Genomic DNA, 26,815 nt, shown 5'->3' with positions numbered 1-26,815 from the left:
GTTTATTTTGTTGGTATTTTGATTTGGGAATTTAGCAAAATGGATATTTTTCATAGTTTTAGTTACAAATGTATTAATAAGATTCCTATTACGATGTGATCTTAAACAAAACTTTTAACAACGGGACAATGAACATTCATTACTGTATCAATAGTTAACTCTCCTGAAACGGAATCAAATCCCCTTTAATCCATTGGGTATCAGTTGATCGAACAATATTTAGACACTGTGTTCTTATATTTGAGCGAAAGCGATAAAAAAAAAACAGCGAGATTCATCGATAGGCTCTCATATTAGTTTTTCTATGAAATTAATTACATATACAATATTCGCACAGTGTAGGAAAATATCAAATTTATTTGACAAGCTTTAGAAACAGTGAGAAAAGCGAGGCTCCTCCGAGCTTTTCTATGTCAATATCACAAGTGTACAGTTTTAAACTAACATTATTAATAATAAAAAAAATACTTCAAAATATGTACATTTAAAAAACAGGAACCAATGCATGTTCATCACCAGTCAATATCCGAAACTCAGTCAAACCTTTTTAATAAATCTAGTTAACAACTCAAATTAATCGCTCCCAAATTCATTCATTTCCAATTTTTTTTTTAAATGAATACTATGATGTTTTGCTTGAAGAAAATTCCAGTCCCTCATTAAAATGTACGTGTTTTCGTAACCAGGAGAGGATACTCCATTGTGTAAACTCGAAAGATTTTGTTTATAGGCCAAAAAAGCCGGATGGTGTTTAAGGCTAATATTAATTGAGTGTGCTACCATTCCAATATATGCATCTTCTATTGGAATAACTTTCATATACTCTACTGCAACTGCTAACATTCCAACAGTTTTTTCATTTGTCAAGATAGTTCCTCCAATTATATATGGCGGATACAGCTCAAATGGATAGTCCTCTGGTGAAACATAAGTTTTCGAACTTTTGTCTCTAATTGTTTCCGATCGATTAAGCAAATATCCCACCACTATCAAGTCTGCTGAGTTTATGTTTTGTGTTGCAACATCATACATATTTAGTGGATTAACAAATCGATCGTCATCAACAAAATGAATGAATTTTGATGTTATGTTTATTTTTGATAGCCATAGCAAAGCATAAATTGTTTTATATACAACATTTTGATACTTATCATTCACATTTAACTGAACAATATCTTTGTATTTTTCTGATTCAAAATCAACAAAATAGTCAATACCGTCAAGATATCCAATAATGAAAACAGTTTTTGATCGTAGTTTTGTCATGCCTCCCCATGTCCTACGTATAGCTTCGCGCTGGCCAAAGTTCAAAACGTAGGATTTCACAATAAATAACACTTCCAACGAATCACATTTGGAATTTCCACACAATAACTCTGAACGATTTATCAAGAATATGTCTCTGTCTTTGAAATTGTTTACTGGTTCCTTATTCAATATTTTCCTGTTATTTATGTCGAACACCAATTTTTCGACGGTAAGAATCGATAACTTTTTTATATGTTTTTTTTCATGTTTCTTTTGAAAGATCAGATAAACACAGCATATCCATAGTGTACAGAAAACAAACATTTGAAATCTGAAAAAAAAAGAATAATTGCTTGGAATAACAGTATAATCATAATGCTTCTTCTCAATCAATATACACCTTTCTATAATAAAATACATTCGTGTACATTCAAGATGAGTAAGATTTTGCAACAAACTCTTCTTATGTGTACTCCTAACTTAACATACGGCTATGGTATATGCCTTACAAATGCTCCTTATATGTACATTCTGTTCGGAACGGTTGAACATGACTGATCTTTTCTGACTGTAGATCTCTTATGATAAAATACAGAACACCAAGGAAAATTCAAATCGGAAAGTCCCTTATCAAATGGCAAAATCAAAAGCTCAAACACATCAAATGAATGGAAAACAACTGTCATATTCCTGACTTGGTACATGCATTTTCTTATGTAGAAAATGGTGGATTAAACCTGGCTTTATAGCTAACTAAACCTCTCACTTGTATGACAGTTACATAAAATTCCATTATATTGACAACAATGTGTGAACGAAACAAACAGACATGATAGGTAAAAATGTCAAACATAGAGGTACAGCGGTCAACATTGTGTTATAATCTTAATCACTATAACAACAAACAAATATGTCAACAAAGAAAAACAAAATGGCATATAGACACTCTATACACGTACCTAAGCAAAAATGAAAGACAAGAATACAAAAAATGGCCATAGCACAATAACACAATGGCGGGATGTATATATACCGAGCCACGTCAAAAGTATATTACCAAAACTGGACTAAAGGTTAAAAATATACAAAGACAATTAAAAAGAACACTTTAACACGTAATTAAGATGAAAAACAACGTCATTACCTTGAATTTATACTTTGAGACCATCATGTATTATTTGTGAAGTTATCTACAAGGTCTTGGTATCTTCCGATGAACTTTTCAGATAAAAAAGGACGAGACGTTCTTTGACATAATTCTGGTTCATCAACTTTCTGCTCAGTCACTGGTGACATATTATAAAGTCTGTGTAGCAGCTGCAAGCTCTTGAATACCGAATGAGTCGGGAAATGTATATCCCATATGAGGTGAAGTTGGTATATTGCTACTAAGGTGGGGGAAATTTATAATTTCAAAAAAAAAATCGTCTGGAACTGAGATGACCGTTTATGTCAAATTCGAGGCATAAGTCTAAAAACGAGGAGGAGAAAGCCGTGTCTGTTGTGCCTTTGATTTCTATTTCTGGAGGATATATTAATGGAACCCAATCAGAAAAGTTCGAATTGTTAATAGAAAGAATATCATCAATATATCTGAACGTGAAATTAAATGATCTGGCTTCTTTGATCTTTTTGTTTTTGACAAGTGTCTGCAGGAACTCCGACTCATATGAAAATAAGAAGAGGTCGGCAAAGAGATGCGCACAGTTCGTTCCCATAGGAATGCCGACAACTTGTTGAAAAAGTCTACCTCCAAATTCAACAAATATGCTGGCAATAAGAAACTCCAGCATACTGATCACTTGTTCCGTTGTGTAGCATGTTTTACTTTTTTGTTCACTATTAACAAGATATGTCGTATGGAATTCCAAAGCAATAAATTTATAGCGTATGCTACCATTTTTATATTGAAAAGCATTTTGGATTACTTCTTTAAGACGATTTTTCAATTTCGCATGGGGAATGGTGGGATACCAGGTATAAAAAATTAATTTCAGAGAAAGATAGAGATTTAAAATTATCCAGAAGTTCTTAAGAGTTTTTCAGAATCACGAGTCAAGAGTTTCACAGTATTTCTGGAGACTCTCTTTCACTGCGGACACAATTTTTGTCAATCTAATGGACAATTCCTTTGTAGAACATGCAGATGAGCCGTCGATGTACTGTTGTTTGTACGGAATTTTGTGAAGCTTAGATATCCAATACAAACAAGGTAAGTCACCGGATTTGCTGTTCAATGTAATGTTCATTGAAGCCATGAAGGACTTATGATTCGCCAAAATCTCATCCTTGTCAAATGATATGGCTTTTTTTAATGTGAGATTACCTGAGTGCAGTACGATTTACATAGAAAGACAATATTATTTGAAACTTTGTCTGCAGGAACAACAACGTATTTATCGTGAAGAGATGATAGATATTGCACAGCTTCTTTGTCTCTAATAACGGACTTTGGTCGATCAATCACACAGTTTTTCAACTAATGAATTCGACGTTTTATCAGAGACCTGATTGTTTTGACCCATTCTGACAAAGTGTCCAGTTCAGTCATTTCTCGTTTAGCTTATGCTCTGGCGTAGTCCTCAATTAAATCCATAATCATTTTTGAAGTTATGGTTCCAATTGATGTGTTGGGGTTCTCTGAACTTAGGACCATGATATATCACCTTTCGGAGATGTTCATGTTGAATTATGTTTAGATCCCCAGTAACAACATGGCCAGAGGGGCTGTATATATAATAAAAAAAACATACGGTGTATTCAAACACATTTGTTGAAGGCATCGTCCAAGAAGGAGTTATGTCATTAGTTCATCATTGTCAATTGAAAATATGGTAATCCATGTTAAATTGAATCTAAAAATTGTTCTACAGTTTTTGTTGATTAAGAAATATCGCCAGAACTTCCGCCTTAATTTGTAAAGTCGTTTGGCTCCGATCCAATTAGATTAAAGCAACAAGTATTCCACTTAAAATGCGATAATTCGAATTTAGGGAAAAACAAAAAGAAAAAAAACGTGAACATAAAGCTATCAAAGTGAACAAGAAATATAATTAAAAACAAAAACAGGATGAATTAAACTTAGTTAATAATTAAATTTTATGTTAGCAAGTATGTGAAATTTGTTCCTCAATTCACAGAACAATAGGTGTGCAAAATATTTCCTGCATTATTTAAAAAGGTAACAGTTTAAAATAACCAAATGAACCTTTGTAAAATAAGAGGTTTCTGTTCTTTTTCAAAGTGTCCTTGCTAGCAACGCAGGAGAAATTTATTGTACTTTTTGCAGTATAATGTGGTTTTAAGAGAGAGGCGAAAGATACTAAAGGGATACTCAAACTCATAAGTCGAAATAACTGACAACGGCAGGGAAATGAAATATCACAAGAGTTTAAATTATAACAAACTAAATAGAAATATCTGGCTGCAGACAGCATTATATTTTATGTCAGCAAATATGTGAAGTTAAAAAAAAAAGAATAAAAAACAAGCCAGAATTTTTTCAAAGCTAATAAATTAATACTAGAATCCGTACATAACATTATATTACGAACATTTGTTTTACAGTGGTACAATTATAAACAAATTATTGATAACACTAAACAAAAATGCTCACTCTTTTGAAGGAGTTTTAAAAAAAAACTACACCCATATTTGTATTAAAACCCGGCTTGATTAGTATCAAAAAGAGGTGAAAGATACTAAGTGTTAAAGAAAACTCATTAGTCGAAATGATACTGATAACGGCATGACAAAAAACGATAATCAGCGAAAAGATAAACACGAAACCAACCTAGAATTGAAAGTGATTTCATGTGCTTCAGACGGTAAACATATCCTGCTCCGCTAGCCTCCTCGTCGTGTTGCTCATAGTAACTACTAATTCGATGACAAAACTTACGGAAGAGGCAACTACAGTTGATGATTGTATTTTAACTCATGACATTCCGCTTTGTAGATGATGTTCTCACACCTAATAATTCAAAGTTTATAGGCTATGTTAAACGCATCTATTCCATCAAACATGAAATAAAGGATACAACAGATACAGGTAAATCTGCTTTATATCTTGACTTAAATCTACACATTTACATTGAGGTTCGGTTGAGAACAAAACTTTACGACATAAGAGATGAGCCTAGTTTTGTTTGAAAAGGGTTGTGTTGCTCTTACGCTAGTTTGTAGTGTTGTTCTTTGTCCTTTTTTATTACTCGAATGTCTGTGATGTTTATATCGGTAACTGTCTTGTCTATACTTTGTCATGAAAAACTTGTTTGAAATTCAGGTGAAGAACTAAATGACATATAACTATAACTTATAAATTCATTTGGAAGTGACAGAAATAACAAAATCTATACCCTATATAGAATATTGGATCTTGTTATCATATCTGAACATGAGTTCATGTTTCGTATAATTTTAATATTATCCACATTTTGCTATATTCATGGGTTTGCTTTTTTATTTGATTTGTTAAATAGGAAATAATAGTAGTATTCCCGGAAAGTCTGATGAAAAAGAACAAAATGAACATAAAACACAGAATATATTTCGTGTTGAATCATTATCGTTACAAACCGAATGACGTATACTATTATGTCTTTATTGTTAAAGCCAATAAACGTTAATTTTTATTTTGAGTTAATGAACCAATTACCAGGGTAAACTCAGGTTCATTACCGAACACATTCATTTGAGTTGTTCCAAACAACATATTCATTTCGTCTTACATACCTCTATCCTTAAAACGTAATAAATTAATTCAATTCATCGCTTTCTTTAACACATCAGGTTTTATCATATATTTGTCTGAATATGCTCAAAATCATTTCCGAACATTAATAATGTGTTTAACTACATAATCCAGAAACATTTGTTAACCATTTTACTGATTGAAACTAATCTACAATTGCATAATATGAACCAATTTCATTCGTGACTCTAACGACCCAATTTCTACTGTCCGACCTATCAGTAGCAGCAGTCAACATTTTGTAACATAGGCTGACGGATCGTTCCGATGACGAAAACTGAAGCGATTTATGCATGATTGGTGACTGCTGATGAAATGTTATAATATGAACGTTGGAGTATACTTTTTGTAATTTTACACCACAATTTTCTTCACCAATTTCTTCATGTGCCAGATATATGGCCGGTCTGAAATAAAATGGTCTATATTTTCAGGAAGCTTTATTCACTACTCTTTGTCATAAAAATCATTCGAAAAGTAAATGATTTGTTTTTACTAAATATGAAATGAATAAATATTGATATGGAATAAGACTAATCGTGGCTTGACAAAAACATTGTGACAATACCAACGGCTATCAAAAACCATAACGAAGAAAGCTACAGTACAGGGGCTAAAAGAATAATAACCAAAACAAAAAATACACAGAAAATAAAAGATTTAGAAAAACCAACCAAAAGAAGGAAAGAATCAAGTGATCGCTCGATAAAGTAGTTCATTCTGGAAGACTTCAAATATACCATAATTCGCTTCTCCATTAAATTTCTTTTAAGAAGAAGAGTCGGTTCCCATAAAAAAAAACAAAGTTATAGATCGAAATAGATATGATGTCAATCATGTGAATAGTCCAGCATGGGATCTATCCAGAATCAAAGAAGAATGTTTTGTAAATCATGTGCAGCATGCGCATTATGGTGAAAAGAATTTATTTCCAAAAATATCTGTAGCCCAGTTCGTAAAAGAATGAGGAGAATAAGAAAAAGAAGAGAGTACTGCTAAAAAGTATATACTCACAATTGTGCATTCTGCAATCTCGTCATAATGATTGAATCTTCTCTCAAATAAACTTTAAAAATCCCAATCCCTTGAATATAATGTTAATATACATTTCAGGAAAGTGCATACTATCTTTCAATCAACATTATACTTAATCTGTGATTTCACCTCATTAAAGGGTTTCGAATTTTTAACGTAGCTATTTATATCAATAAAATTAACATCATGACTATTCCCATTAGACTTATGTTTAGCTGCATATTTTAAACTACCAACGAAAACAATTAAGATAAGCTAATTCAACTATTTATCAGTTTCCCAAAGAAACATAATCTATTACGTTCCGATGCTATCAATTCGCATTTAATCATTATTTCATAACCAGGTTAGGATAAAAACAACTTTACAAACCCATAAATATTTTCATTCTTCTTTTAAAAAAAAACATAATATAAAGTTTCTGCACCAACAATTTCAGTAGATATATAGATAAATGTAAATATATCGATAGATATTAAACAAAATTGAAAGATATTTTTATAGACTCTCTCGTATAAAGAGTTTGCCCGATTTCAATGTCTTGCATTCTCGAGTATATGAGGTGTGTCAAATTTCCAAGTCGTCGATGCATAAAATTTTAAATATTTTCATATTTTCGATTTTCTTATTTTGAATCATTTAAAATGAACCGATTGATTGGTTTGTTCTCCTCTAGAGTTTTACCTTTGAAGGAAGACGTTTAATTTTCAAATTGCAGTTTGCTGTTTCATACCGATTTTGTTGATACATTATTTTAATTTATTCGCTATTTAACAAAGTTGTTACAATGGTTTTTATTTCATGAGATGTATTATCATGCTATCGTGCTGAACAAACGTGATTAAGCTCTATCTGTTAACGGTCTTAGTGTTCTTAACTGTACAACATCTAGTTGTTTGATTCTTTTAATCGTGTAGGCTTTTCGAACAAATGTGTTTCTCTAAGAGTTATTTGTGCCCTATCTGTTAACCTAACTCCTATTCTAAATGGAAGGTGTGTTTTGTTTTTGACGGATGACAAGTCTGAAAAGTGTAATACTACTAAACTACCTTTCCTACTAACAAATGTACTTCATATACTTGCTATCTTTACAAATCTAATTATCAAGTATTTCAATAAAATCTATAGATTAGGGTTGAAATGGTTGTGATATTGAACACAATCATATCCTATACACTTTATCATATACTAAAAAAGACGTTTTGCTACTTGACATGACGTAATACAGATGTTGGTATCGATGCCATCAAAATGGCTTACACAGAACGATTCTCATCGATTCTACTAAACATTAAATGTTCTTGTAATATCAGAAAGAATCTAATACATGTATTATTCAAAAAACTTCATATGGCTTATAATAACATAATTTAATCAAATTAGAATAATGTTCGTTTATGAATTATGAAATATGTGTAATGGGAGATTTACAAATCAATTTGTCCTACATTTCTAGTGATGTGCTACTATGAGCATGCAATTGTAAAAATTTGTGCTTTTTAAAAGTTCACTTGGAAAACCAAGCAAAAAAGACATTGCAAACTTAAGAAAAAGTGTATAAAAAGATAAGTATAGGATGAAAATGATAAATATTTTTCAGATCTCAACAATCTCTCTTATTTAAATCTCGATTAGTACATAAATCAAACGTTCATAAAAGATTATTATATAAAGCAACAATATATTAAAAAGACTTAGTATCAAAAATAACAATACAATATATAATAAAAATACAAAATATATATCATTAATATAAATAAGAAGATGTGGTATGAGTGCCAATGAGACAACTCTCCATCCAAGTCACAATGTATAAAAAAACCAACGGTCTAATCTATATGAAAATCGAGAAACGAGAAATACCTATGAACCACACCAACAAACGACAACCACTCAACAACAGGCTCCTGACTTAGGACAGGTGCATACAAATGTAGCGGGTTCAAACGTTTTAACAGGTGCCAACCTTCACCCTAACCTGAGACAGTAGTGTAACATTACAACATAAAAAGACACACTATAAAATATTAATTGAAATGGCTTAAATATTTAAGAATGTGCACTGTAAATTATAGCAAACTCAAAATGTCTATAAAAAAACACACAAAAAGTCCACAAATACACTAGATAGAAAACTAAAGACTGCTACAGGAACCCGAGAAAAACCAGGTGAGATCTCCAATACAACAGATATGATAGCAGATCCTGTCCAACATGTGGCACCCGCATGTTGTTTGTTGTATCTTACCTGCAGGTATGATATCAAGCCGTCCATCACTTCATAGAAGATTTCAAACTGCAACTTCGTAGGCTGTACAGGGAGATACACTATACAGAAAAACAAAAGAAACAGTTAAATCAGCTTCAGATCATAAATAAGTGCAATGATTATTATCTCAAATAATGACCAAAAATTCCAAAAGGTTTAGTCAAATGCAGCAAAGGTAATCTATTCATGTTGAAGAAAATCCTTAGTTTTTCAAAGAATTCAAAGTTTTGAAAACAGTTTATAATTACAACTGATTTTTTGAGTATCTATTTATCTCGTGCTATTCCATAACTATCTTAGGTTAAGGATTAGGTTGAGTGCTTACCGTTTTGTACCTGTTCCATTCAAGATTCCAGTGGTTGTCGTTGGTTGCTGTCTGCAATAACTGTATTTGTATTTCTTGTCTAACGATAAACGAAGTCTTTGGTTTTCTATATTGAATTGTTTCACATTGTGTTTCCGTGGCCATATATAGCTTACTATACGTTATGGGTTTTGCTTTTTTTTTTTGCAAGCCGTATAGTGATTGACCTGTAGTTGTGTATATTCTTGTCCTTTTGTTTCTGGTGATATAGAAAAAAAACATGTATTTATCTTTTTAGCCTCTCTGCCTGTGCAAGTCGGTTTCTTGTAGGAATGAAAAGAGGTTGCATTCAGGGTTATCAATACTAGTTCTAACATTAAAATTTTTTCATAAGAGCATAATAAGTATAATAAAAATAATAATGATAAGCGAAAAACAAGAAGAAAAATAAGAAACAAATACGAACTAATTAACACTAATTAATACATCTTCCATCTTTAGTAAATAAAAAAGTATAACAAAAATACCGAATTCCAAGGCAAATTCAAAAAGGGGAAGTCCATAAAAACTTACAAAATCAAACGCTATCAATCAACGGAAAAAAAACTGCCATGTTCCTGACTTGGTACAGGCATTTTCCAACAAAAAAATTGAAGCAATACCATCATACTTTTGTCAGAGATGACTTGATTTTGCCAGATTTAGAAAAAACCAAATGAATAGGCCCGAGAACACAGTTATTTCGTAGTGCATTTCTTTTAGACAATAAATTCAAATTAAAAAAATCGCACCTGCTATATCTCAAAAAGATTTTTACAGTGTAGTGTACTACTATTGATACAAATAATATCAAAATAATAGAAACTTCTACCAGCTCTAACTCAAAATATTGACAATTCTGTGTTAAGAGGGGCTAAAATTCATTTGACAGCTTCAGACATTCTAATTTTTGACCTTTTTTCACTGGACCAAATCACTACTTAACATAAAGATTCAGCACCCAAATTTTTTTAACATGTAATTTCATCCCCTTACTTAATATTTCATGCATAAAATATTAAGAAATAAATTGGGAAAGTGTATCAAAAAAAAATGCAAGTTATACACTGTTCACACTGGGGAATATCAACGAAAACCAATGGACGATAACTGTGTCCTTGGACCAATAGTTCAATCTATTTTTGTATTCATTTGTTCATGAATTATCCACGTACACCCTAAGGATCAATGGCAAAAGAAAACAAATAAAACTAATGTTAAAGTCATTGTTTACACATGACTATACAGTCATCATTTCTTAATATACAATAAAGTAATAATGCATATGTGGAGTTTGCATAATTTTAGATATTTACAATGCATCATTTGATGAGAAAATCGTGCCTTCAGAATTCAAACAGGCTCTTGTGAGACCTCTTTTGAAAAAAATCGGACTTGATTCCGAAATTTACAAAAACTACAGACCCGTATCCAATTTACCTTTTTTCAAAAGTTCTAGAAAAGGTAGTTGATAAGAGACTAGATGTTCATTTGGACTCTAACTCATTGTGTGATCCACTTAAGTCCGCATACAGACCACGTCATTCAACTGAAACTGCATTAGCTACAGTATACACGATATAAATGCGGCTCTAGATAAATAGTCATCAGCGGTATTGGTGCTCTTGGACCTTTCCGCTGCATTCGGTGTCATAGATCACATAATTATTCTGGAACGTCTGTCATTTGCGTGTGGCATAACTGGTTGCGCTCTTGAGTGGATTAAGTCGTATTTGACGGATAGACATCAGCGTGTAGCGATTGAAACAACTACATCGAGGAAATGTCATCTTACATTCGGTGTTCCACAAGGTTCCGTGCTAGGCCCGAAATTGTACTGTCTTTTCTCGAAGCCAATAGGTGAAATATGCCGTCGTCATGGTATGACATATCACTGCTATGCGGACGATACACAAGTATACATGGTCATCAAGCCGCTAGACAACTGGGAGAATTACTTTTCAAAACTCGAACTGTGTCTTTCTGATATTAGTTCATGGATGTCAAAAAATATGTTAAAACTTAATCAAGATAAAACCGAACTTATCATATTCACACCGAAACATCTGAAGGCAAGTGTACCAAATCTCCAACTCAAAGTCGGCAATACTGTGATAAGTAGTGTATCCTGCGTGAAAAACCTAGGAGTATATTTTGATAAACATCTTACGATGGAACGGCAAGTTTCTGCCAACAACTACTTACCGTTCCAAAAGTGCGGACGAAGACGTACGGCGAAAGACAATTTGACACGGGCATAGCGAAAGAGTTGTGATATATAAACAGCGTAAGATGGTGCCAAAGGAACATCACCATCCAAAAAGGGAAAATTAACAATAGGGAACGAAAAATCGTCCCTTTTGTCGTAAATTTTAGTGTAGAGTTTCCCGTGTACAACTGAAATATTTAAATCTAGGAAACGACAGTTATTACCGTTTATATTTTTTGTTTTGTATCTACTTTTAATGCAACATTTTGTATTCCTTTTGAGGGTTTTTGGCTGTTTCGCATGATTTTAGAAAGATTGTTACATTTTATTATTTTGTTTTTACATGTATTTCCGTATTGACCTTTTTTATGGTAGGCATTTTTGTTGTGTTTTTAGTTCAGTATTTGCATCTGATATAGTGTATGTTTTGTGTTTTTCTCTTTAATTTGTTTTAATTACCTTGCTGCATGTACAGCGCCTTAGAGTAATTTTTTTTTTCTTTAGGGCGCTTTATTAATTTTCATTATTATTATTATTAATATTTGACGATATGGACAGAAGGTTGATCTTGACATTCTAAACATTTCTGCCCCTGTCAGATTTTCTCTATCTGTAACGGTTTTCAAGACAATACACAAACATAATGTACACTTTACTACTACATGTATGTTCTTTTTTAAGCCATGTAGGCCATGTCGATTGGAAGAAGGATAATCTGAATCATGTTATAAAATTATGCAAATCTATATATTTTGCACAACTGCTTACACAATATAATCGGTGTCCTAGAATAATAGATATTTTTTTAGATCTAAATACAAATGAAAATATACATTTCATACATATGGACATTAAGGGTAAGTTTCAAAAGAATACAATTATATAACATTCATGACCACATCTCCTTTATTTCTATATTCAAATTACCAAATCTGATTAAACAGTGTTGAATATCATATTGTCTTTATAACTTAATTTTTCATGAATTTCAAAGTCCAAAGCATGTAATGTCGGCAAAAATCAGCGAAGCGGAACCAAACATAAAGTCAAGTACAAGAACATGTAATTATTGAAAAAATGTGAAACAATATATGCCTATATAGATAAATCCAAATTTTTTTATAGATCTACAAATGTAAGATTGAATTCATTAAAAATCCATATAGTCCCCCTAAAATGCAAAACTGTCCACTAAAATACATAATGAGATATACCCTTCAAAATATCCAGATTGTGTATATGATCATTATTATAGTGTTTTTTTCATAATCATTATAAATGTTTAAAAACCTAGGCTAAATTAAAAAAAAAATGTGTGTCTTTAGGTACTCCGTACAGACACTGTTTTTTAAATCTCCAAATTCATACACAGTATACATGTACCCTAAAGTTTTTATTACCACTTTAGGCAGTGCATTGATGATGATGATGATGATGATGATGATGATGGTGATGGATGGCTGCTTAACGTCCAGTGGCAAATTAATATGCATATTCAAGACGTGAATATGTAAATGCAATATGAATAGTTACCATGCTTTGTACTAGACTGACACGCTGAGCCGGATTTTTAACGTGCTAGTTCACAGGGTAACAATTCGCAGGAATACATGTCACCTTACCCGGTCACATTATTCTGCTTCCGAGCCGACCAGTCTGTGCTCTTACTCTTTAATGCCGCGTGCTTAGCGGAGAAGCAGCAAATACCAATTTTAAAGTCTTTGGTTTCACCTGGCCGGGGATCGAACCCACGACCTCCCGCACTCGAGGCGAACACGCCACCACGAGACCACCGAGGCAGTTACAGTGAATTGAGATGAAAATATAATTGAAATAAATGAAGGAAAAGCCGATTAAACAATATATTTCACCCATTATTCGCATAAACATAAACATTGAAAATGTGAACATGATGTGAACATGATTATATGAAAATGAAAGAGGACACTGATTAGCTTCTAGACTATTAGACTATAGAAACGTTTACTCCCCCACCACCACCACAGACACACACACGCATACATTCTTCAGTCTTTTCCTAGATTGTACGTCAGTAATTCTGTGTCTTTCAACACATATTTTGGTAAAACTGTGACTAAATGCTAGTTATCCTCTTCCCAAGTTAAAACTTAAAATGCTTATTGCATAACACTATACACAGTTTATCATATTTAAGTTGGTACATCAAATGCCAGGGCAATTTGAGGTACTAAATGAGTAATACTCAGTCTGGATGAAATTGTGTACGTAGACTTCTTTCAAATTCTTACCAATTGTACTTTTGTTTAAATAATAAATGCCCCAGTTTAATTTCTCTTCTCCGCTTCAACGCTATTGCATGCATGGCAACTACTGCGTGTTAAAAACAGATAACCAAATGCTCTCTGGAGACCATATTTCCGTTGACCAACAGTATCTATCACTACGAGAGGACAGTTACACATCTTGCAGAGTACTTCAACTTCTTATCGAATTTCTTTCTAGCTGCTGTCGAGAGATGGATCACTTGGTTTGTACACTGATGTACCGTCGTCAAGTTCACAAGAACTTTTGTTCTCTTGAAAATTCGTGAGTTTACCATACGTGTGGTCGTCTGGACTGTCTATATTTATTTTTATCATCCTTTATGAACTTACTGAAGTTTATATTCTTGATCAATTTTCCATTCTTCCGAAAATGTTTCAAATCCGATAATGTATATCAACACCACAAGACACTAGCATTGTTACCATGACACAGATATGGTAACGAAAAATCCAGATCTTGAATTTGTAAAACACGTCGATTTATATTTTTCGTAGGCGGTTGTTTGCGTATGTGGAAATTACTAAAATCATTGCAAAACTTTTTAGAAACTCAAACAAGGATACCAAGCTTATAACAGGGTCATTAAAGTTCTAAACAAAAATAACAAGTTCGAAGTTGATTTAATGGTGAAGTTAAAGAAAGATGACAAGTTGTTGAAAGATATTTATTTTAGCAATAAGTATCATATTGTATATTTTTATCATTATCGACACAGTCTAAATGTTAGAGTTAAATAGTTGGTAATTCTTCTTTCATATTTAAACTGACTTAAAAATTCAAAATCACAATTCATTTTGTTTGGCGCATTCAATAATCGATTGTATTTTATTGAACACCCGGAACCAAGTGTTGCCGCTCGTGTAATTTAAACAATACATGATGGAAACCAATACGCGACTAAACAACAAAAGAAATGATAATATAACTGAATTTATTCATTTAATTGTTTGTTACATTTAATTCATTTGAAGACAAACATCAAATATTTGTTACACGGTCACCTGGTAAAGTTGAATGGCAAAAATGTTCATTGTATCATAGGTCAAACTTATTTGTTCAGTGTATGTTCACTGGTGTTAAAATGTCCTTTGATTGAGTTAAGCTATTTCAGTTGATATTTTATAGTGTGTCTTTCTATGTTGTGATGTTACACTATTGTTTCAGGAAAAAGGGTGAAGGTTTGGTACCATTAAAACGTTTAAACCCGCTGCATTTGTTTGCACCTGTCCTAAGTCAGGAATCTCATGTTCAGTAGTTGTCGTTTGTTGATGTGGTTCATAAGTGTTTCTCGTTTCTTGTTTTTTATATAGATTAGACCGTTGGTTTTCCCCTTTAAATGGTTTTACACTAGTAATTTTTTGGGGCCCTTTATAGCTTACTGTTCGGTGTGAGCGAAGGCTCCGTGTTGAAGACCGTACTTTCACCTATAATGGTTTACTTTTATAAATTTTGACTTGGATGGAGAGTTGTCTCATTGGCACTCATACCACATCTTATTATATCTATATAATGTTCAATAATGAAGTGTCAATTTGATGTAGGGGGCGGCAGTTTAAGTAGCATAAATCCATGTGGAATGCGATCACGTGTCTTGATAGAGGTTTCCCGATTTACTTGTGAATATAATTGATGTATTATACACCTAATGTCAACGCATGTTTTATGAATGATAATCAGAAGAATTTAGAAGGTTTTAGTTGCAGCTTGGTATTAATTTCACGTGGATATTTTTCGTATTTATAGCAAAAAAATATTGTGTGTACTCGATTATGCTCTCAGGCAACCGTTGCATGTAACCGTTGCACGACCGGTAATTTAGATTTATTTCCCCTGAAATTGCAAAGGCAAAAAGAAGCCAAAATACAAAGCACATTTATAATCTATCTGATTTTTGCCTGTAATATTATTAATACAATATAGAATAAATGGATTGGAATTTTTTTGTGTAGGCTTTTAGAAAACTTAAAAATATAATAGCCATTTTAACATACAACATTAACCTCATTACTAGTGTATTAATGATGAAATAATCAAAATTCACCTGTGCGAAGAGTCTCAACATGGTCCATAATTATTGTACACATTATAACATTTTTTTTTTAGTATCATTCTTACAAAAATCATCTAACTCATGAATGAGCAGGTGTGGATTCAGGATTTTGAAAAGGGGGAAGTGTCTAGCAAGGCAACGTTTGGGGGAATACTATAGCAAAAAGTCTTTGCATTCATCAAAGATGAAGCTCTATAAGGGGAGACTCGGGTCCCCTGGGCCCCAAAAATCCGTCTCTGATGAGAGAGTTTCTTGACATCGTCGTTATCATCAGTAATCAATATATCCATTAACATGTACATTGTAACAAGACATCGTATCTTCTAAACAATCTAGTTCAGTTAGATGTAAAAAATGAGAACTGAAAACAAGACTATTTTTTTCAAATCCTGTTATTCATGACAAATCATTGAAGCGCAAAAGGAAAGGTATTTTGAAACGAAACGAAAATTTGTGTGCGTAAAATATGTTTATATGCTACTAAACACGAGTTTTACTGTCCTTGTTCAGACAACGAAAATATCGTACACTCAGAGTTGGTTTTCCAGGAATCTGTAAACCTGGATTTCGGTTCTGCAACTAAGAGAAATGTCAAAACTAACAATTTTCTGGTCAATCGAAAACAGTTTGATTAATAAAATACCGTGCATAAAGATGATGCCATGAATATTACAACATAATTAATATTTCCTAGGATCATAAGAAAGAAAAGTCGCCGGTGTGATTAAGTTAACTTCTATGTCATTTGGTCTCTGGCGGAGAGTTGTCTCATTGGCAGTCATACCACATCTTCTGATTTTTATATTTACATAATGAAAATGATTTCATTCGTTTTATTGTCAGATTTCTACTTTTTCAAATTAGTATAGGTTACGTTACATTAGAACAATAATAGTAGCATGGAAAAAAAGAATGAAACAACTTGAAAACATGATAACAAATTGAAATACATTCATAACAAATTACTCGCTGTATTAATACTGGATTTTTTTTTACAGACCAATACAGACTATTGAACGACGCCTTTTGTTATGAGTAATTGCAACTGTTAGCGAAAGTTAAAATGGTAGTACGAAGATTGAAAATTAGAAAATTGTAAGTAAACAGGAAGATAGCTTTTTTTTATCTATAAAGTTGTCATCATCTATTGGTCAGGTATTCTAGATATATATGCCTCTTTTTAAACATGTTGCGCTTATCAGTACTTAACATGTGTCAAAGGAAGGCAAATACTGGAGGGTAGTAATGGGGGTACCTTCTTCACGAATAACGGTAAAAAATCTTACCAAATGACGTTATCGGTAATTTTCGTTGCATGAAGATAAAATGTACATTTTCTTTATGACGATAAAAAAATCGACTGCTTTTGACGAATCACGTTTAATTCTTTTAAAAAATAACGGTGACGGTAATTATTTTAGACCTCTAACGAATCACGATAAGGATACTTTGACGAATCACGAAAACATTTTAACCAATTTGACGCTAACGGCAGCCGAAAATGACCGTTTGACGCCTGACGGTAAAGGACATTTCTACCATCATACTGTTTCTAATTACAGATTCATAAATTGATTAAACAATTGATTTCAACAAATTTAACAATGATGATCCTTTGAATAAAATTTTTGAAAATAAATGAAACCTGTATCAGGTTTCGACGAGTTTAAGAACAGGGTAAGAGGTCAACAGAAGTTTAGTACGAGCAGTTGAACCCCAAAACAAATAATGATTTCATACCATACATACAGGACATGATACCTTAATGCCGTTCGTAATTCATTTTATCTGAGACGCAGAAAAACATTATGCTAAATCAGGGACGTTCATATCAAGACCTCTAGCTGTTAACTTCTATGTCATTTGTCCTCTGGTGGAGAGTTGTCTAATTGTCAATTATACACAATCTTCTTTTTGTTATATCTAGCAAAGTGCGGTCTTGATAAAACCGATAAAGTTTTTAGTCCAATCATCTAATCACAATTTCTAAGCAAATCCCACCAAAACACCAATTGAGTATCATCTTAATTATGTTGTGATGTTACGCTATTGTTTCAGGTAGGGTGAAGGTTGGCGCCTATTTAAACGTTTAAACCCGCTGCATTTATTTGCACCTGTCCTAAGTCAGGAACCTGATGTTCAGTGGTTGTCGTTTGTTGATGTGGTTCATGAGTGTTTCTCGTTTCTCGTTTTTTATATAGATTAGACCGTTGGTTTTCCTGTTTGAATGGTTTTACACTAGTCATTTTTGGGACCCTTTATAGCTTGCTGTTCGGTGTGAGCCAAGGCTCCGTGTTGAAGGCCGTACTTTGACCTATAATGGTTTACTTTTACAAATTGTGACTTGGATGGAGAGTTGTCTCATTGGCACTCATACCACATCTTCTTATATCTATTAGAATAGTTTCGTCCACCATAATCTCTATTTTTGTCGTAACAACCTCCGTATATGCTATCGTCCAAAAAAATGGTCAATATTGCATGAGACGCAAAAACAAAATCAAGAAAGAAATAATTTGATAGATATTTTTCAAGGAGAATTAAGATAAAAGGGTTGGGTTGTTATCTACACTAGCAATATTTATTAACACGAGCAGTATTTTCAATCGAAGTCTGTACGGTAAACATTACCTGAATCTTTTAACGAAAAACTACACCTGTCATTTTTAAAACGTTCACCAAACTAATTGCATCCGAGATTTCTAATGATTATTCTATATGTTAGTCATTGTATTCCGGGGTTTGTTTTTTTTTTTTTTTTTTTTTTTACGTAAACAATGAACAACGAACAGATTAGAAAGCTTTTAACCAAAGGTCCGTATGAAATACCCAATGGATTGTGAACCCATACTAAATAGTATTGCTGATCATTGTTATATATATATACACCTTCAAGGTACTACAATCTGTCGATGCCTATATTTTGTTATTGCACAAGGTCATGTTTTTTCTCTGACTGTTAATGACGTCTTTACACTAAATCCATTGGATGTTGGATGTGTACTGATTAGATACATGATTTCTTTTATTAGTTGTTATTTGCTTTGAACTAGCTGTCAGTAACTTCGAGTACTCTCATATCTGTACTTTGAGTCTTTTTTGTTGTTAGGGATGTATAAGTACCCTGCCACGTCCGGTCTGTGTTTTTGTTAGATGTTTTTCTGCTTTGTATTGATCTGATGAGTTAAGCCATTCTCAACTGATTTTTATAGATTGTTCTTATGTTGTGCTATAATACCACTGTCCCAGGTTAGAGGAGGGTTTGGCGCCAACAAACTCGTTTAACCCCGCCACATTCTGTATGTGCCTGTCCTATGCCAAGACCCTGTTATTCGGTGGTTGTCGTTTGTTACTGTATATCATATTTGTGTTTCATTCATTATTTTTTACATAAATCAGGCCGTTAGTTTTCTCGTTTAAATTGTTTTACATTTGTCATTTCGGGGTCATTTTATAAATGACTATGTGGTATGGGTTTTGTTCAATGTCGGAGGACGTACGGTGACCTATAGTTGTTAACGTCTATGTCATTTGATCTCTGGTGGAGAGTTGTCTCATTGGCTATCTAACCACATCTTATTATTTTATATGGTGTATTTATATTGAAAATTTGAAATTTGAATTCAAAACAAGATTTCACAAGATTATGTAACTATTAAACAATAATGATATGCATTTAAAAAAAACCACACACATCTTTGAGTGAAAGACAGAATCCAACTGATTAAAAGTCACATTGACCTCTAACATCGACTACACACAAAGCAAGTTCATCATGGAAACATCTAAAAATATTCGAAAGAGCCCGTATTTAATCGCTTCGAATATTGAACGTACTGGACATAATATTTTATTATATTGAGAAAACACACATATTTTCAACCATAAGTGAACCATTTTTTCAGGTTAAGAAAACAGTTTCTTGTGTGAAATAATCAGTTTATGAAAGTTTACTCAATCAAGTTCGTTGCTAGGACGCCAATTCATGAGGGCGTGATAAACTGTCACTAGTGGCCAATTAGCTTTTCTATTGTACAAAGTATGACGCGCAGTGATGCTTCAACAGTATAAATGACATTGTGTTTGATTTATGACAGTTTTAGAACACCAAAAGTCTATTTACCGTATTATAGTGACTTTCTTATCCTAATTCAATATAGAATTCATTTCGAATAAGGGGCTTTGCAACCGCTGAAAACAACTTGAGTATAAAAGTCACCTTCACGATTTTGTTGACCGATACAATTTGTCTGTGTCTCAACTAACTAGCTACATGTTTTCGTAATTGTAGATTTTTAAATACCAGAATGATCGTCTTATCTGTAATTTTAACTCTCAATGCTATTGATGCATTTAAGCGACGTACGCTTACCCTGTCGACACACCTAGTGTTTCACCTATTGGAGTTCATGCGACTCCCTCAGTTTTTGTGTGTTACCTTAATTTGTCTTCTTACGCGACATTTGAACATCGTTCAACTACCGTTGCCTTGATTTCGTCATAATAAGGATTCATCGATTATTACATATATATATGCATGTTTATTATTAGTTAAAGATGTTCATACTAAGCATATTCAGGAGTCTTCTATTAGGAAATGAATTCAACCAACCGTATAGATAGTGTAGGAAATCACTTTATTCTATACATCCAACCGTAAATGAAACGAGAATTGGACGGGATTTTATTAAAAGTTACAAAATTATTGTGCAAAACGTTTGGGCATTCTGCAAATCTTCACCGTTTTAGAAATAATCTTTAACTCTTACAATTAAAGAGGAATAAAATCATCTTTAAATGTCAACTGTTCTGAATAAACAAGTGTTACAAGTACCACTATTTCATCTATGCATATGTTGGCAAAGGCGAGTTCAATCGTATATAAATAAATATATATATATGTAGGACTCTGAGATGTGATTGGGACGCTGAAATGCGATGGTCACGCTGATGTGCAATGGTCTATATGACGCGTGATTGCTAGTTAAATTACTCCCTCTTGCTGCCGCTAATTTAAAATGGTTACATTTTGTGTGCAAGAAAATACAGCAGCTGCACGTCTGTGACGTGACATGGGTTAGAATCTGCTGATGTGCAATTATCATGAAAAGTCGATTTTTTTATACGTCAATTATTATAGATTTGCATTCATTTTTGTTCATAAAACATTTATGGCATTTCGGTATCTGTGATATGTTTGTGTATGGTTGAAATAGAAAAAAATCGGTTAAAGATTTATCATACTGGAATATGCCTGTTTGTCGTACAAATTGGTATTATGTGATAATCGTATACTGTTCGAATATCATCATTAAGTACCCTGCTTATATTATAGTTTCATCTTTACCTTTTTAATGTATATTTCTTTAAACGGTGTTTGCAACATTTGAAATAAAAAAAATTATTTCCTATTATGTATTTCCTTGGTTACAAATTCATACTAAATGAGAGATTGTCCTATTTGATTTTACTGATTACCTTCGATGATTTACTTAAAAACATGAAAAGCTGCTTCTAGTAAACAAATTGAAGCCTTCATCGACATGTGAACGTGAAAATCATTAAAACTCAAGTTTATGTAACCCATCACACTTCAGCGTTACCATCAACGCACTTCGGCGTCGCTATCAACAAGATAGCATCACAATGCCACCATCGTACTTCAGCGTGATCAAAAACGCACTTCAGCGTCAAGCCATCGTACTTCAGCGTCAAGCCATCGCACTTCGGCGTGACCATATCGCGGTAGGGAGTACCATCGCGGTTCATGATCCTACACATCCATATATTCCTGTTATGCATGCATTACATGTCATGCGAATCCACATTAAGTCAAAATATAATAATACGAAATTAAAGAAAACCGGTAAGTTTACAAATCAAGAAACGATTCTGATATCTAAACAAACGTCAATAAAAACGGTGCAAAGAATGTATATTGCAAAATTTATAATTTGCAAAGACTGCATTTCACATCAAATAATTGCAATTTGTTAGAATAATGTCAAGAGTGCTTTAGCCTTATGGGAACTCTAGCCGACGATTTAATAATGTACTTGACAACAGTGCTGTTGGTAACGTTCATGACGTTACAATAGTAGTAAGGGGAGATAAATCCAACGTGTTCACGTAGATTCGATTAATTTAGGTTGAAAGACCCTTATGAAAGAGAGACAGACAGACAAATAACGGTACATAAAACACAACATAGAAAACGAACGACTGAGCAACACGAACCCCACTAAAAACTGGGGGTGATCTCAGGTGCTCCGGAAGGGTAAGCAGATCCTGCTCCACATGTGGCACCCGTCGTGTTGCTCATGTTAGTACAAACCCGGTGATAAGTCCAATTCGGTAGGTCACCTTCGGTGAAAAGGGGACGGGACTGTAATTACGACAATTGGAACATATCCGTTGTCATCTGTGAAATGGATATTCCATAACGGTCAACCAACTCGTGATGGCGTCCGTAAAATTTACGAAGTGATGATTTCAACTTCACCATTTGGAACTCTTGGTTTAATATCTTCCTTGTAAGCAGCAACCCTCTATAAAGGAAATCATGAAAGGAAATACTAGCCCTCGAATTTCGTATCATTTGGGAGATATATACTCGGTATGCAGGTGCGGCTGGAATATTGCTACATAGAAATGGAAAGTTCATTATTGGGAAGCTGAAATCATCTTTTTTGAGATGTGCTTCCTTTGTCAGTTTTTTTATTGATAAGAGTTTATTTTAAAATTCTTTTAGACGTGCATTCGAGTCTCACAACTTTGGAAACCAAAAACTTCAAACTGTTGAAATTTCATGTGTGTAAAAATACCAAACCACAAGGTTATATTTAATTTAAGCGAGTATCTAGGTACTAGTTACCAAGTAAATGGTACACTAGAGAATGCCAATACACTAGCAGCGGCATTGAAATAGTGCTGGTGGTATATGAACCTTAAATGTCGATTGCAGTTTTAAAAAAGACATCTCAGGGAATAATGTTAAACTAAGAAGCTAATTGTTGCCAGGCAAATTATATTACATTTCATTCGATTTGAAATATGTAAAATAACAAGCATATATTAAGGCTTACCATTTCTATTGGTGTGCGGATATCATATGTATCAAAATGATTAACTAGATGTAAGGTTTCATATTCTTGCAAATAGTACCAAATTCCTATATAACATTCATTTATTAAATAATATATATGACATACTACATAAAGTACCTATGTGTAATTCGATAGCCTTACCCGTATTATTTTTATGACCAAATTAACGCAAGTAGCCAATTGTCACACGTTATATTCTTGATTAAAATATAATGAAGCTAATATCTGATTTTGTTTTTATAATTCATTGAATGTCTACACCTTTTTATCAAAATTATATTTCTATTACTGAAAGCACATCCTTCTTTATCCTGCCAAATGTGCAAAACAACAAAACATTGATTCAACAAAATGATTCCTTCCATTTAGGTTTTTTTTTATTTCATATTTTTACAAAGCTATGCCTAAATGTATGAAAGATGTGGTAGTTAATATTCATTTATTGGTATGATGTTAACTAGTAAACATAAATCTACAAAGCATAAAGACAGTATTGTCAGCTTAAACACATGTATAACTTCACTCATTTACATTATTGAAATTCATAAGCATTTATCTTTCAGATCTCGATTTTCAATAGGATTGATGTGTGGAATTTTTGTCCTCCAAGTGGTTCTATTTAAGGAGTTTACAATCAATTCGAACATGATAATTAATGTTCCTGCATTAGAAAAAGTAGTTTTTGAAATTCAATCCAATGTCAGTTCGAATATCAAACCGTTGAATATGTTTGATGAGACATATATCTACAAAATAAATCCTGCCGAATCACTTTGTGATGATTATAATTGTGGTTCCTTGCAATTAATCATAATTGTAAAATCATATGTGTTTAACTTTGGTCAACGTGAAGCTATACGTAGGACATGGGGAGGCACGACGAAACTTCGATCCAAAATTGTATTTATCGTCGGATACCTTGACGGCATGGACACATTAGTCGGACATGAGTCAAAACATAATAGGGATGTTATTCAGCTAAACATAGCAGATCAGTATGAAAATGAAGTTTATAAAACAATTTATTCTCTCTTATGGTTAATTCGCGTCAATATTAAAGCTGAGTTTGTCCATTTTGTAAATGACGACCGCTTAGTTAATCCAATGAACATTTACACTGTTGCAACTAACAACATTTATTCAACAGATTCACTTATGTTAGGATACAGATTGTCTTTTTCGAAAGCAAGAAGAGATAACAGTTCTAAACGTTACATTTCGCCCGAAGATTATCCTTTTGTTTTTTTCCCACCATACATAGTTGGAGGAACTATCTTAACAAATATCAAAACTATTCAAATATTAGCCATTGCAGTAGCATTTATAAAGGTTATTCCAGTAGATGATGCATATATTGGGATAGTAGCAAAAGCAGCCAATATCAAATTGAAACATCATAGCGGGTTTTTACCATTTAAAAAGTCGCTTTCTGTACTTAGGAACGCAGTTTCCTCCCCTGGTTATGAAACAACCTACATTTTACTACGAGACTGGAATTTGATTAAAAGTGCATAAGGGCAATGAACAAGTTATCATGTAAATGATATAGTACAGATGTGCATACCTTAGTCCTTATTTAAAAAGTACACTGCAATCATGTTTTTATACAATATCTAATAACGTTTTTTTTTTTTTTTTTTATCAATTGCACCTTTTTTCAGAGTAAAGTAATTTTCTAATACTATTTGTTGTTGTTGTATGTGCTTACATTTAACTTTAATTAGTCAACTAATCGAGCACGTAGAGGGTTGATACCTAAAATAATCTTTTATCCCTGCCCCATTTATATATGCCTGTCCGAAGTTGGGAAGGTTTTTTTCTGTTTTATTTTGTTATCCTTGTTCTATAGAGAATTTGGTATGTATTACAGATTTTTGATAGTTCTGTGAATTTAGTTACACCTGTTGAAGACTTGCGTCAATTTAGAGCTTGACACATTGATTAAATCTCATTTTTTATATCATTAGAATTATAATTACATGTATTAATTTTTCGTTTAATGATATACGCAATAGAATTAACCTTTATTCATATGTGATACTACAAATCAATTTACAGAAGAATTATAAAGTTTAATCGCCCAGGTGTGTGTATATTTTCATAAAAAGGAAGTGTTTATCATTAAAGGGGCATTAGCTGTCAAATTCATGTTCTACGATTTGACTCAAATTCTCATATTTGATTTATAACATACTAAAACGTATATCCAAATAACAAAAAGTCTAAGAATAAACAATTAACAATGCATGGTCTCAATAATATGTATCAACATTTCGTGTGTATTTTAGTCTAGACGTCATCTAATTAACAACCGAGATGACCTCCGAAGACTGCCGACGGTCATATAACCGGATATAAACATAAATATAAATAGATAGCGTCCACGTGCAATTGGATTTTTCTAGATCTGTTTGATTTCATATTGTAGGTTAAAAAGTATGTTTATCATCGTTTTTACCTGTATAAGAATGATTTTTTTGTGGATCGAATCAGTCAACCAAATGGTTCATCCTTGTTTCACTTTCAATGTTGACATTCTTTTCCTATTAATAGCTAAATACATGCGCAACCAATCTCCAACTAAGCGGTTAAATTGAAGGTCACATGAATACGCATTCAAAGAGATGGAATTATTCACTTGCAAGTAAATAATTCATTAGCGATGTTTCTTAGCTTATTTTGATAAAATTGAACCAAATTGGCTACTAAAAACGAATTATTATATCACTATTTCACTTTCATTAATGATTGAACAAAAAAAATCGTAGCTAATGCCCCTTAAACATATAAACAAGGCAACTCTTAAACGTTAGTTGATCACTTTAACATTTAGCATATGTGTTCCTTTAGTTATGATGTTTAACGCAATTAATATTTTCGAAAGAAAACATTTTCACAAATTAACATCGTAATTTGCGTTTGGGGATTCAACTGTTTATCAGATATTTTACTGAACTTACCATTGGGAAATGTTAATGTTGAACAAAGAAAAAAAACGATAAGGTAAATATAGTTTTTGGAATGAACCAGGTTCTCAAAATTGGAGTTCTAATTTCTTCCTTAATTGTAAATTATTACAATTACCATTGAAACCATGGTTGTAGAATGAGAACAAAAGAAGATCAAGTTAATGATCCACATTAGTTTTATGCATTCATACGACAACTTCATTATATAACTACATATTCTAACCTTTTTTCAATGATATATTTTTTTCATATTAAGCACAGATATCAGTCTATTATCTGTTCTGACACTTATCTTTAAAATTTCCTCTTTTCATGCAAAATATTAAAATTATCTGAATATATGTTATAAATGGTATGACAATGTCCTTGTGTGTGTTGATCTTCAAATGAACAGTGCATAGTCTTTTTCTCTGGTTAATTTTTTTGTCGATTTCAGTGTGTGACAAACTGTTATAACATTATTGCTCTCAAATCATCTTTATGCTAAAAGCAATTATTGTAATCAATTATTTGCAATCTACACAAT

The 26,815-nt window shown here is 32.6% G+C and overlaps 2 protein-coding genes across 12 annotated transcripts; one reads left to right on the top strand and one right to left on the bottom strand.

Moving 5' to 3' along the window:
* Positions 1–339: 339 nt before the first annotated feature.
* On the bottom strand, positions 340–16,244 carry LOC127709090 (beta-1,3-galactosyltransferase brn-like). Of its 7 annotated transcripts, none has more exons than XM_052214464.1 (5): positions 16,206–16,244; positions 9,631–9,868; positions 9,285–9,364; positions 7,016–7,085; positions 340–1,579 (listed from the first exon to the last, which is right to left on the bottom strand). In XM_052214464.1, the coding sequence occupies exons 4-5, from the start codon at positions 7,039–7,041 to the stop codon at positions 574–576; spliced, it is 1,032 nt and encodes a 343-aa protein (XP_052070424.1). In that variant the 5' UTR covers positions 7,042–7,085; positions 9,285–9,364; positions 9,631–9,868; positions 16,206–16,244; the 3' UTR covers positions 340–573. The 7 variants fall into 7 exon arrangements, with proteins under 7 accessions (XP_052070424.1, XP_052070428.1, XP_052070419.1 ...); XM_052214468.1 differs by lacking the exon at positions 16,206–16,244 and adding an exon at positions 5,042–5,221 and having other exon boundaries at positions 9,631–10,012; XM_052214459.1 differs by lacking the exon at positions 16,206–16,244 and having other exon boundaries at positions 9,631–10,012.
* Positions 16,245–16,301: 57 nt separating this feature from the next.
* On the top strand, positions 16,302–25,004 carry LOC127709236 (beta-1,3-galactosyltransferase brn-like). Of its 5 annotated transcripts, none has more exons than XM_052214681.1 (3): positions 16,302–16,642; positions 17,213–17,309; positions 23,884–25,004. In XM_052214681.1, the coding sequence occupies exons 2-3, from the start codon at positions 17,278–17,280 to the stop codon at positions 24,833–24,835; spliced, it is 984 nt and encodes a 327-aa protein (XP_052070641.1). In that variant the 5' UTR covers positions 16,302–16,642; positions 17,213–17,277; the 3' UTR covers positions 24,836–25,004. The 5 variants fall into 5 exon arrangements, with proteins under 5 accessions (XP_052070641.1, XP_052070632.1, XP_052070623.1 ...); XM_052214672.1 differs by having other exon boundaries at positions 16,302–16,669; XM_052214663.1 differs by lacking the exon at positions 16,302–16,642 and adding an exon at positions 16,678–16,825.
* Positions 25,005–26,815: the final 1,811 nt, after the last annotated feature.

Source organism: Mytilus californianus, unplaced genomic scaffold (assembly GCF_021869535.1).
Source record: "Mytilus californianus isolate M0D057914Y unplaced genomic scaffold, xbMytCali1.0.p SCAF_1, whole genome shotgun sequence".
Taxonomy (NCBI): Eukaryota; Metazoa; Mollusca; class Bivalvia; order Mytilida; family Mytilidae; genus Mytilus; species Mytilus californianus.
This window is presented reverse-complemented; position numbering and strand designations above follow the sequence as displayed.

Bases quoted from the DNA above. Each gene is read 5' to 3' on its own strand.
- LOC127709090 (XM_052214447.1), bottom strand. From the start codon at position 7,445: ATGTTTTTTTTTAAAAGAAGAATGAAAATATTTATGG. The intron at 7,086-7,408 runs GTTTGTAAAGTT...ATTATATTCAAG, and splicing joins AAGAATGAAAATATTTATGG to GGATTGGGATTTTTAAAGTT. The intron at 1,580-7,015 runs GTGAGTATATAC...TTTTTTTTTCAG, and splicing joins AGATTGCAGAATGCACAATT to ATTTCAAATGTTTGTTTTCT.
- LOC127709236 (XM_052214681.1), top strand. From the start codon at position 17,278: ATGGTAGTACGAAGATTGAAAATTAGAAAATT. The intron at 17,310-23,883 runs GTAAGTAAACAG...TTTATCTTTCAG, and splicing joins AGATTGAAAATTAGAAAATT to ATCTCGATTTTCAATAGGAT.